This window comes from Berghia stephanieae, chromosome 2, assembly GCF_034508935.2.
Source record: "Berghia stephanieae isolate SIO BIC M18660-M18661 chromosome 2, UCSD_Bste_1.3, whole genome shotgun sequence".
In the NCBI taxonomy this organism is placed as follows: Eukaryota; Metazoa; Mollusca; class Gastropoda; order Nudibranchia; family Aeolidiidae; genus Berghia; species Berghia stephanieae.
In genome coordinates, this window is record NC_088361.1 from 33,915,578 (window position 1) to 33,928,077 (window position 12,500).

Genomic DNA, 12,500 nt, shown 5'->3' on the forward strand with positions numbered 1-12,500 from the left:
CTACTACTACTACGACTAGTACTACTACACTACTACTACTACTACTACTACTACTACTACTACTACTACTACTACTACTACTACTACTACTACTACTACTTTTTCATCATCAGCACATGAAACTGCAATATCTTTGTCATTTAATTAGATGAGCTGAACTCAACTTCTTACTTTCGTTTCATCCCACCATTCCTCAGGTACGCGCCTTGAGATGTGAAATTTTAGAATTGCTCAAGTCCATCCATCCAGACAAACACCAACAGCTAACAACACAACATCAACGCGACCAATTCGCTGTCATCACCCCAACCTTTCCTTACAAATGGGGTGATCTCAGCATGCTGACTGACGAGGAAAAGGTAAGTTTAACCCCCCCCCCCCCCCCCCCCCCCCTTGCCCACTCCCACCCTCCTCTTCAAAATAAATAAATAAAGGGCAAAAATCTCCTTAAAGACATCTTTTGTTTGTAGGCAAATACATCTTACCCAATCCCAAAAGGCATGACAAAGTACATGGCTATAGACAGTCTGATTGATATTTTAAGAATAATAATACAAAATAACGCACAACGTCCTGTATGATGGAAATTTGGTATAATATGGCCTGCCGGAGGAATGAATGAAGCGTTGTGAAGCACATTAAAGCATGACGAATCCGTGGAAAGTCGCCATATAAAGAAATGTTTATATTTATTATAAATATCTGAACAAAAGTGTATGAAAGGTGCCAGACAAAGCTAGAAAGAAAAATACAAGAAAAAAAACATTCCCAAAAAATCAGTCAGGTTCGACTGGGGATCGAACCTCAGACCTCCTGATTACCGGTCAGACTTACTACCATTACACACTTGTTCAGATCTTTATCTTACACCGGTGCCTACTCCCTTGTTTCTCATATTTATTATAATCTCTTGGCGCATTTTAATGACTTCTAAGCCAACACTAACATTTGACATGGAGGGTGAGACATAAAAGGCACTATTATCATTTCTTTTCCACACATACACCGCTGTTTGGAATCAGGTACTCATTTTGTTTCTGGGTATGTTGAGAAATGTAACTTACTTACTTACTTAGGCCGCCCCTTGGGGCGCCCAACATGAGCCACAAGTCTTCGCCATTCTGTCCTGTCCTCCATAAGCGTACGCAGCTCCCGGGTGTTGTCCATTCCTGTGTCATCTAGCAGTCAGTCAATGTATGTTTTATCCTGCCTCCTCTGCTTCTGGTTCGCTCAGGTGGTTCCCATAGAACAAGACTGCTTGCAATCTCCTCCTTGTGTCTCCAGCAGTGCCCCGCAAGTCTCAGTCTTCTCTTTTGAATCTTCGAGGTCACTGGGGGGAGGTCACTGTAGAGCTCTTCATTTGTTATGTGCTCTTTCCAGCTTACATTGAGGGCCATCTGCAGCATACGGGTGTAGCAGCCGTCCAGTTGCTTCTCAGGGGCTTTAGTAAGGGTCCATGTCGCTGCTCCATATAGAAGCACTGACTCTACCGTTGCCAGGAACAGTCTCTTCTTTATTTCCCTCTGTAGGTTTGAACTCCAGATTTTCCTGAGTTTGTGACAGGCACTCCAACCCAATGCTTTTCTGACAGAAATATCAGAGGAACTGCTTTGGGTCCAACCTCCTAGGTACTTGAAGTTGTCAACTTCCTTCAGCCATTCTCCATTCTTTGCCTGTATGCTAATTGGCCTTTCTTGGTTGTAGGTTTGGAAAACTGTCTTCTTAGCATTACAGCATAGTCCTATTCGTTCAGCCTCCGTTTCAAGTCTGTTGAGGACTTCTTGTGCCTGGTCCATCTCCTCGTTCAGTAAAGAAATGTAACAATGATGTCTTTTCCATGGACTCACCTTTGCAACGATCAAAACATGATTCGAACCTTTGACCTACAAATAGCAAGCCACGTTCAAGACCACAAAGCTGCACTTTTTAATTGAGCTATCTCTTTTGAATCATTTTCCTATTTCTTTACACATACCAGACCTCCAGTTTGAAATGTGCTCGGAGAACCTGACATCGAATCTCTTGGATGATCCGTCCCGATTCTACGAATTCGTTAGAAACGGTGAGGAGAGATACGACGATGAGGACTATGACGACGGCATCACCAACAGGTGCAATGGGTCATTCACCACGCCCATTAATGGGCAGTACCGCTTTGATGTGAAGGGGGAAATGGAAATAGACGAGGAATGTATCGCCAACTGGTACATCTGCTGTGTCCGGGTGGAAAATTACATATTATTCCCGAGCCCAGTAAACCCTTTCAGAGACAGCGACCTTGACGTTCAGCAACGGGAGATGGATAAGAAGAGAGAGGAAGTTTTCCTTCAACAACGTAAGCGACAGAAACTGTTTACAATAACGGAGGAAAATCAACAAAGAGAGATTAGTGTCGGAATTGACTGTGATAAAGGCATTCGTGTCTGGCTTGAGGTGGAATTTGAGAAGGGAATATTCCTCAATAGATCTTGCTATTGTCTCTTTTCAGGAAGATTGACGAACTGAACACAGGGCTATTGCTTCTCCATCTCCCATGTGTACACCCTTTCATCAATTCTGCTTAGATCTAGAGTAAATTATCAGAAACATAGGGACTTTAATTTTCAATTATCAATGCATTGTTTTTAATGTCCATGACACATTGGGGCACCAGAAAGTTGTTACCATACAGGTTCTCAAAATGTTGTTTTTTTTTTAAGAATGCAAGCTTCAAAGAGTGGAAGTTTCCCGAAACCTTCTGATCCATATCAAAACGGCTTAGCGGAGACACATCTTTTTGTAGGGCGTGATGGAGACTTTCAAGGAAAAATAATCCGAAAATCAAATGTTTTAACTTATACACCTATTTGGGCCCTAAAAGCGTCATTTTAGGGAGACTGAGGTTCGCGGATGAAAATTATCTTCTTGAGGAAGATTAAGATTGTTTTCCCGAAGTATGACGTTGGATATCTTTTCGTTGTTGTCATGTTAGCAAAAATGCAGTGATTTGCATGGAAAGTTCATGGGAAAGTAGATAAAAAAGTGACTCTATCCATAATAATATGCGAGTTCCAAGTGGATGTATTAAAAACTTTATGAAATCTTAATGTTTAAGTTTAACTCGATTCCTGTTTCTTTTCGAACGCCCCTCGTTATTTCAGAGTCTACCACTATCATATTCATACTACTGACATTATTTATTTTTTTTCATGCCCCTTTCGATAGAGCTTTATTATTGCTATCTTATCTCCGTCAAAAATAACTTATCGCCATCCAATAGCTTTGATTGCCAAAATAGCTATCACTCTGCTCTTGCGATGGTATATTTGAATGTTTAATATTGAGTGGAAAGTATAACAGCGTATAACCTTAAAATGACGACTTGAAAACCAGTTAATTGCTGTACTTTGGAAAAATCCGGATTTAAAGGACACTTAGCGGAGTCCCAGGTTTGAGAGTTTGTGCCAAGATGAGGGTCATTAAATCGATTAATTTTTTAAGGACAGGATTTCTGGCAGGTAACTGGTTACAACGCTTTGATTAATTTCGTCAACTGCCGGTTCGGTATAAAAAGTATATTTCTTACAGAACACTCAAAACTGATCATTGAAGATCTTCATGTAATAAAGGAATAATTTCAAAAAGCTTTATATATCATCTGTCCCACAAACTAAAATATAATTGCAAAAAAATAAGATTTAAACCTTTAAAGTAGGTACATTGCCTTTATATGAATGTTACTTTTTTTTTCAAAATGTCAAAAATTAATTGATCTTGATCTGTACGATCGAAAGGAATCATTATCAATATTTTCTTTTCGGTTGGATTCTATATCATTATCACAAATCGGAAGAGCATTTCAATGTCTTCACTATTGTCATTATCATTGTCGTTATTACCAATATTAATCATATTATTATTATTATTATTATTATTATTATTATTATTATTATTATTATTATTATTATTATTATTATTATTATATCATTATATAACGATCGCTATTGTCATTATTAGAAATCGTGCGATTTCTACATCTGAGTTTATCTCCACACAAAGTTTGTATCCTTTGTTCATTTCCGAGTCTTCCAGAAATAAATAATAACATGTATAAGCTTGACCAATAAAGTCTATTTTATCACCCATGTCGTTAATTTTCAATTTATTTTCTTTACCATTCAATTGACGGGTCCTCTGTGACCTCTTGTTGCTATGTCTGTCAACTGTCAAGCTATTGACATGGATGTCTTTTTAACTATTATCGGAGACTAAAATGTGGAATCGTGAAACTTAGGGGCTCCTTCCGTATGTAGTTGTCCAATGTCAAGTCGGTAAAGATGGCATTTATGTATTGGATGGTATGTGTTTAAATAAAATACACACCATTTCTTTCCGCGTTGTCAATTATATACTAATACCAGTGATGATAATGGCAATTTGTAAAAAAAAAAAAAAAAAGAAAGAAAGAAAAGAAAAAAAAAGAGGAAAATTTATCGGTCCCTCTGTCAAACTCAAATAAAATCATTTATGGTGAGATCCGACATGGCCTCAAGTTTAAGTCACTTACACATGAGAACTAATCACCTCCCTGGCGATATAAAATCAATAACAAACGCGTGACGTCATCATCATTCATTCTACGAGCAGTGAAATCAACAGCAATATCTCTCTTAACAAAGTATAATTGTCCAGTAGTGGCGGGGAGGAGGGGGTGGGGGCGCAAAAAGAAGTTGCCAACCTGGTAAGTTTGATTCCGTTATGCATGACAGCTTTGTGTGTCATCACAATAACGAATAGCCGACACACTACATACACACTGTCGGAATGCCCAGCTGATACAGAGCGTAGCCATCGTACAGAGCCGGAGAGAGCTACTGACAGCTTGAACATCAATAAATCTTAACAAAATTATAATAATTAAAATTTGTTTAGACCTTGTATTCAAAATGCATTGATCCACAACGAAAAAGAGAGGATTGTCCTGTGTGTTTCTAGTTAACCAATCACTCTGGATGTATGGCAATTAGAATGTGTATATATATATAATAATAAACATTTTTGCTGTGTAAGCTTGTCTGTTCATTTTTAAAAGAGACCCAGGAGTAAATGGCCATATAACTTATCTCTCTTTGACTAGGAGGGAGAGATAGTGAAACTGGTGAGTGCATTTTTACTATAAACTTTATTTATCAGAATGCAAATTGATATCTTTTAATGTGATATTTATAACCCATGTTTCTAATGTCTCACCGTGCTCACTGCGCTTTAAATGAATATTCATGTCCACCACTTCCATTACAAACAGTAAATACTACAGGCTACATGGCTGTTCATATTGAGATATGGTTGTATTTATCAAAAGAAACAAACACTGACTCTAGTAGTGATTAATACCAGATAAATTTTGCAATTACAAATAGGATCTTTATTTTACAAGGCCAGACTTGTAACGCGGCGGAAGCACTTGGAATATCTACTGAATATTCATTTATTCCGCCAGCGGCAGGCCATAATAAAGAAACATACGTTCCGGTTGTTTTTTCCGCAAGTTCATATCACTCGCTACGCTTTGTTATTTAATTGTATCTACTATTTTTTGTTATTATTTAGTATTATAGTACTTATATCAATATAAAGGATGGGGGTTCCGTAGGAGGGGCTCATTATTGTATTTTTTTCCAATGGGACGTTTACCCTTTACCGTCAGGTATCCATTCACACATGAATCCAGCGGGGTTATGTTCCTGAAGTGTCTTCTTCAACGACACAACTGGTGCAAACATAAGTTTATGGCAATATCTCTCTTAACAAAGTATAATTGTCCAGTAGTGACGGGGAGGAGGGGGTGGGGGCGCAAAAAGAAGTTGGGGGGTGGGGGTTGCTGGGGTTTTTTCTGGTTTTTTTTTGTTTGTTTTTTTTTTTTTGTTGGTTTTTGTTTTCTTTGTTTATTTTGTTTTGGTTCGGTTTGGGGGTTGTTTTGTTTTTGTTTTTGTTTTGATTCTGATTTGTTTTTTGTTGTTAGTTGTTTTGTTGGTTTGTTTTATGTGTGTGTGTGTGTGTGTGCGTGTGTGTGTTTTGTTTTGTTTTTTGTTTTGCTTTGTTTTTTTTTTGTGTGTGTGTTTTTGTTTTTTTTTGTGTTTGCTTTTTGTTTGGGTTTTTTTTTTTGGGGGGGGGGGGGTTAGTATTTTGTGTGTGTGTGTGTGTGTGTGTGTGTGTGTGTGTGTGTGTTTGCGTGTGTGTTATGGATATTGTACGATTGTTCATACAAATGGCGCCTCAAAGACGAGTTGCACCGAATGATCTGTTAAGAGTTTTGCGCATGGTCAGATCCTGGAAATGAGCTATATGAACATGCATAGTTAGTAACTGACATTGTCGCACGAAGTAAAGAATAATATAATAGACCTTCATATTGAATATAAATTGTATATGTTTATTCCCATCACCGCCTACTCCAAACGCCCTCTTCGGGTTTGCACTTGATGATACTTTGACAAAGCCATTCATTTGAACATAGTGATAAACATCCACCTCTTTATCATATTCGCCACCGCCATAGACAATATCCTCATCATCATCATCAGCAGCAGCATTTTTACTATTATTATTATTATTATTATTATTATTATTATTATTATTATTATTATTATTATTATTATTATCATTATTATTATTATTATTATTATTATTATTATTATTATTATTATTATTATTATTATTATTATTATTACCATTATTACCACCACCACCATCATCATCATCATCATCATCATCATCATCATCATCATCATCATCATCATCATCATCTTCATCATCATCATTATTATCATTAATAATATTATTATTGTAGCTATTAATCTTTTTTTTTTTAACGACAAACCAAAATATAGGTACACACAAGCAAAAGATCAGCAACAAAACATCCATTCAAACAAACAAACAACCAAAGCAACAGCAACAAAAACAACAAAAGAAAACAAGAAGCAAACAAAACAACAACAACAACAACATCATACATACCTACTTACCTACCTACCTACCTACCTACCTACCTCCTACCTACCTACCTACCTACCTAACTACCTACATACCTACCTACCTACCTACATACCTACATACCTACATACCTACATACATACATACATACATACATACATACACACATACACACATACACACATACACACATACACATACACACTTACACATACACACATACACACATACACACATACACACATACACACATACACACATACATACATACATACATACATACATACATACATACATACATACATACATACATACATACATACATACATACATACATACAAATTAAAAAATAAAAGAATCAATTTAGCTATCAATATATTTTGTATCCACCCCCCCCCCCCCCCCTTTTTTTTTTTTTTTTTTTTTTTTTTTTACCCAGAACACAATGGAGGAAATTACACAACACATGGAGGAGCTCAAGATATCTCTGGATAACTTGAAGGCAGATAACGAATCTCTAAGGAAGGAGGTAGCTAAATGATTTTATAATGACCATAATAATACTTCTACTCGGTCATCGCGATCGTCATTAGTATAAAAAATAACACGATCACTCCTACCCCATCATCTCCACCATCACCGCTACTAAAACTCCTCCTCCTCCTCCTCCTTCTTCTTCTTCTTCGTCTTATCATCATCATCATGATCATCATCATCATCAATATTATTGTTATTAATATTATTATTATTATTATTATTATTATTATTATTATTATTATTATTATTATTATTATTATTATTATTATTATTATTATTATAATCATTATTATGATTATTATTATTATTATTATCATCATTATTATTATTATTATTATTATTATTATTATCATTGTCAATATCGTTATTAATATTATCATTTATTATTATTATTATTATTATTATTATTATTATTATTATTATTATTATTATTATTATTATTATATCATTATTATTATTATTATTATTATTATTTATTATTATTATTATTATTATTATTAATATTTTTATTATTATTATTAATATTATTATTATTATTATTAACATATCATAACATAACATAACATATGGTATAGGGCAAAATAGGATAAGATCCCTTGAATGCCCTTAATATTAATAGTAATGCCATAAATCTATTGATTAAAGATTACAATAATGATACACGTGGTAAAGATAGTATTTCAACTTAAATGTACTCATGTGGTGTACAAACATATATCTTTAACCGTGACATGCAAAGCACACACACACACACACACACACACACACACACACATACACACGCGTATAGAAGATAACCATAATAATATAATAATGCATAATATATACATACAAGATTGAAAGCCATGTCAACAGCAGTGCAACACGTATTATTCGTCATATATAAATATCCCATCATATAATTCCCTGTCTACTAACACCTTGAAATAATCCATAGATTTTGCATTCTTTGTTTCAAATTTCAAACTGTTCCATTTCTGAACAATACGAATACCGAACCAGTTTTGTCTTTTGTTTGTTTTGCATCGAGAGACAAAAATCTTAAACTTGCCCCCTCTAGTAAAAGTAATATTAGAATAAGAAAAAAAAATCAGAAAAGTCAATCCTATCCATACCATGTACCAATCTATAAACCTGAATTAAATCCCCACGAATTCTTCTATATTTCAAACTGGGTAAGTCAAGAAATTCTAACTTTTCCTTATAAGACAAATACTGTATTGTATAATTTTTTTTTTTTTTGGGTAGCTCTCCTCTGTACACTTTCAATAGGTACTAATAGATTGTCTTTTATATAATGGGCTCCAGATGCAATTTCCGTATTCTAGAATTGGTCGAACGAGCGATTTATACAAATATAAAAATGTGGTTTTATCAAGACTTATAAAGGTTTTATGTATTATTCCCATCATTCTGTTTGCACGGCTTACACAATTATCAATATGTAGATCAAAATTCAAATGTGAATCAAAAGTATTAATATTATTATTATTATTATTATTATTATTATTATTATTATTATTATTATTATTATTATTATTATTATTATTATTATTATTATTATTATTATTACTATTCATCTTCTTTTATTTTTCTATTTCTTTTTCAGATGCAAGTGATAAAAGAAGTTAAGGACGAAAACTCGCATTTAAAGGGGGAAGTATGTATATCATTTTTCTACCATCATTATCATCGTCATTGATACAATCGTCGTCACCAGCATTAGTTCCTCCTCTCCTCCTCCTCCTTCTCCACCTCAGCCTCCTCCTCCTTCTACTACTACTACTACTACTACTACTAGTACTACTACTACTACTACTACTACTACTACTACTACTACTACTACTACTACTACTACTACTACTACTACTATTACTACTACTACTACTACTGCTACTACTACTACTACTACTACTACTACTACTACTACTACTACTACTACTACTACTACTACGACTACTACTACTACTACTACTACTACTACTACTACTACTACTACTACTTCTTCTTCTTCTTCTTCTTCTTCTTCTTCTTTTTCACCATCACCACATGAAACTGCAATATCTTTGTCATTTAATTAGATGAACTGAATGAGCTCAATTTCTTACTTTCGTTTCACCCCACCATTCCTCAGGTACGCGCCTTGAGATGCGAAATTTTAGAATTGCTCAAGTCCATCCATCCAGACAAACACCAACAGCTAACAACACAACATCAACGCGACCAATTCGCTGTCATCACCCCAGCCTTTCCTTACAAATGGGGTGATCTCAGCATGCTGACTGACGAGGAAAAGAAAGGTAAGCAACAGGCGACTCGTACTGTATGATGGAAATGTGGTATAATACGGCCTGCTGGAGGAATGAATGAAGCGTTGTGAAGCACATTAAAGCATGACGAATCCGTGGAAAGTCGCCATATAAAGAAATGTTTATATTTATTATAAACATCTGAACAAAAGTGTATGAAAGGTGCCAGACAAAGCTAGAAAGAAAAATACAAGAAAAAAACCTTCTCAAAAATCAGTCAGGTTCGAACCTCAGACCTTCTGATTACCGGTCAGACTTGCTACCATTACACACTTGTTCAGATCTTTATCTTACACCGGTGCCTACTCCCTTGTTTCTCATATTTATTATAATCTCTTGGCGCATTTTAATGGCTTCTAAGCCAACACTAACATTTGACATGGAGGGTGAGACATATAAGGCACTATTATCATTTCTTTTCCACACATACATCGCTGTTTGGAATCGGGTACTCATTTTGTTTCTGGGTATGTTGAGAAATATAATAAGAATGCCTTTTCCAAGGACTCACCTTTGCGACGATCAAAACATGATTCGAACCTTTGACCTACAAATAGCAAGCTACGTGCTATACCACTAGACCACTAAGCTGTACTTTTTAATTGAGCTATCTCTTTTGAACCATTTTCCTATTTCTTTATACATACCAGACCTCCAGTTTGAAATGCGCTCGAGGAATATGACAAGTTATCGCTACGAAGAAGACGACGACGATCCGTCCCGATTCGATGAATTCATTAGAAAGGGTGAGGACAAATACGACGATGAGGACGATGACGACGGCATCACCAACACGTACTTTGGGTCGTTCACCACGCCCATTAAAGGGCAGTACCGCTTTGATGTGAAGGGGAAAATGGAAACAGACGAGGAATGTATCGCCAACTGGTACATCTGCTGTGTCCGAGTGGAAGATGACATATTCGACCCGGCGAACCCAGAAAATTTCAGACGCGGCAGCGACGTTGACGATCAGCAACGAGAGATGGATAAGAAGAGAAAGGAAGTTTTCCTTCAACAACGTAAGCGACAGAAACTGTTTACAATAACGGAGGAAAATCAAAAAAGAGAGATGAGTGTCGGAATTGACTGTGATAAAGGCATTCGTGTCTGGCTTGAGGTGGAAATTGAGAAGGGAAGATTCTTCACTAGATATTGCAATTGTCTCTTTTCAGGAAGATTGACGAAATGAACACAGGGCTATTGCTTGTCCATCTCCCGATTTGTACACCCTTTCATCAATTCTGCATAGATCTAGAGTAAATTATCAGAAACATGTGGACTTTAATTTTCTTCCTTGTGAAATTTCAGCACAATCAATGAACGCATTATTAAACGCTGTTGTTTTTTAAGATGGCGACTCCAATCACAGAGTGGTCAAAGCTGGAAGTCAGAGCTGATGTTCGCTTCTTGTTTACAAAAGAAAGAAAACCTGAAATTCATTATGACATAACGAATCATGTTACGAGAATGCAATGGTCTCAGATTTACCAATGGTGTTCTTGGTTCAAAGACAATCATACAGCTAAAAAAAAATTTTTAAACCCAAGTCTGGTCGCCAAAAACATCACAAAGTCAGCAGACAGTTATTCCAGCCGTCGAAATCATAACGTGATAAGAGAGCAAAGATTAGGGAGATTGTTTTGAAACACGAAATTCCGAGAAGCATTATCAATGCATTGTTTTTAATGTCCATGACACATTGGGGCACCAGAAAGTTGTTACCATACGGGTTCTCAAAATGTTTTTTTTTAAGAATGCAATCTTCAAAGAGTGGAAGTTTTCCGAAACCTTCTGATCCATATCAAAACGGCTTAGCGGAGACAAATCTTTTTGGAGGGCGTGATGGAGACTTTCAAGCAAAAATAATCCGAAAATTTGATTTTTAACTTTTACACCTATTTGGGCCCTAAAAGCGTCATTTTGGGGAGACTGAGGTTCGCGGATGAAAATTATCTTCTTGAGGAAGATCAAGATTGTTTTCCCGAAGTATGACGTTGGATATCTTTTCGTTGTTGTCATGTTAGCAAAAATGCAGTGATTTGCATGGAAAGTTCATGGGAAAGTAGCTCTAAAAGGTGACTCTATCCATAATAATATGCGAGTTCCAAGTGGATGTATTAAAAACTTTATGAAATCTTAATGTTTAAGATTCCTGTTTCTTTTCGGACGTCCCTCGATATTTCACCCTACCACTATCATATTCATACGACTGATATTAATTTATTTTTTTTCCATGCAGCTTTCGATTGAACTTTATTATTGCTTTCTTCTCTTTATCATGATTTAATTAATGTATCGTCATCCAATATCTTTGATTGTCAAAATAGCTTAAATCACTCTGCTCTTGCGATGGTATATTTGAATGTTTAATATTGAGTGGAAAGTATAACAGCGTATAACCTTAAAATGACGACTAACTCTCGTACTTTGGAAAAATCCGTATTTAAAGGACACTTCGCGAAGTCCCAGGTTTGAGAGTTTTTGCCAAGATGAGGGTCATTAAATCGATCAATTTTTGAAGGACAGGATTTCTGGCAGGTAATTGGTTACAAGGTATTGGTTAATTTCGTCAACTGCCGGTTCGGTATAAAAAGTATATTTCTTACAGAACATTCAAAACTGATCATTGAAGATCTTCGTGTAATAAAGGAATAATTTCAAAAATAATTTTTATCA

The 12,500-nt window shown here is 35.6% G+C and overlaps 3 protein-coding genes across 4 annotated transcripts in view; 2 read left to right on the forward strand and 1 right to left on the reverse strand.

Annotated features, from left to right (window-relative positions):
• Positions 1 to 12,500, reverse strand: part of LOC144964759 (uncharacterized) — a 71,969-nt gene that overhangs the window by 55,331 nt on the left and 4,138 nt on the right. The window lies entirely within an intron of this gene.
• On the forward strand, positions 219 to 2,650 carry LOC144964758 (uncharacterized). Its single transcript, XM_078899350.1, has 2 exons — positions 219 to 359; positions 1,979 to 2,650. Exon 2 carries the CDS (start codon positions 1,993 to 1,995, stop codon positions 2,503 to 2,505), a length of 513 nt encoding a protein of 170 aa, XP_078755476.1. The 5' UTR covers positions 219 to 359; positions 1,979 to 1,992; the 3' UTR covers positions 2,506 to 2,650.
• On the forward strand, positions 4,795 to 11,344 carry LOC144964757 (uncharacterized). Its single transcript, XM_078899349.1, has 5 exons — positions 4,795 to 5,137; positions 7,415 to 7,504; positions 9,122 to 9,172; positions 9,647 to 9,812; positions 10,472 to 11,344. The coding sequence occupies exons 2-5, from the start codon at positions 7,421 to 7,423 to the stop codon at positions 11,011 to 11,013; spliced, it is 843 nt and encodes a 280-aa protein (XP_078755475.1). The 5' UTR covers positions 4,795 to 5,137; positions 7,415 to 7,420; the 3' UTR covers positions 11,014 to 11,344.

What these genes read in the sequence shown, in the direction of transcription:
- LOC144964757 (XM_078899349.1), top strand. Translation starts at nt 7,421, where the DNA reads ATGGAGGAAATTACACAACACATGGAGGAGCTCAAGATATCTCTGGAT. An exon ending in ACTCGCATTTAAAGGGGGAA is followed by an intron (nt 9,173 to 9,646) that starts GTATGTATATCA and finishes ACCATTCCTCAG; the next exon opens with GTACGCGCCTTGAGATGCGA. An exon ending in GACTGACGAGGAAAAGAAAG is followed by an intron (nt 9,813 to 10,471) that starts GTAAGCAACAGG and finishes TATACATACCAG; the next exon opens with ACCTCCAGTTTGAAATGCGC.
- LOC144964758 (XM_078899350.1), top strand. Translation starts at nt 1,993, where the DNA reads ATGTGCTCGGAGAACCTGACATCGAATCTCTTGGATGATCCGTCCCGA.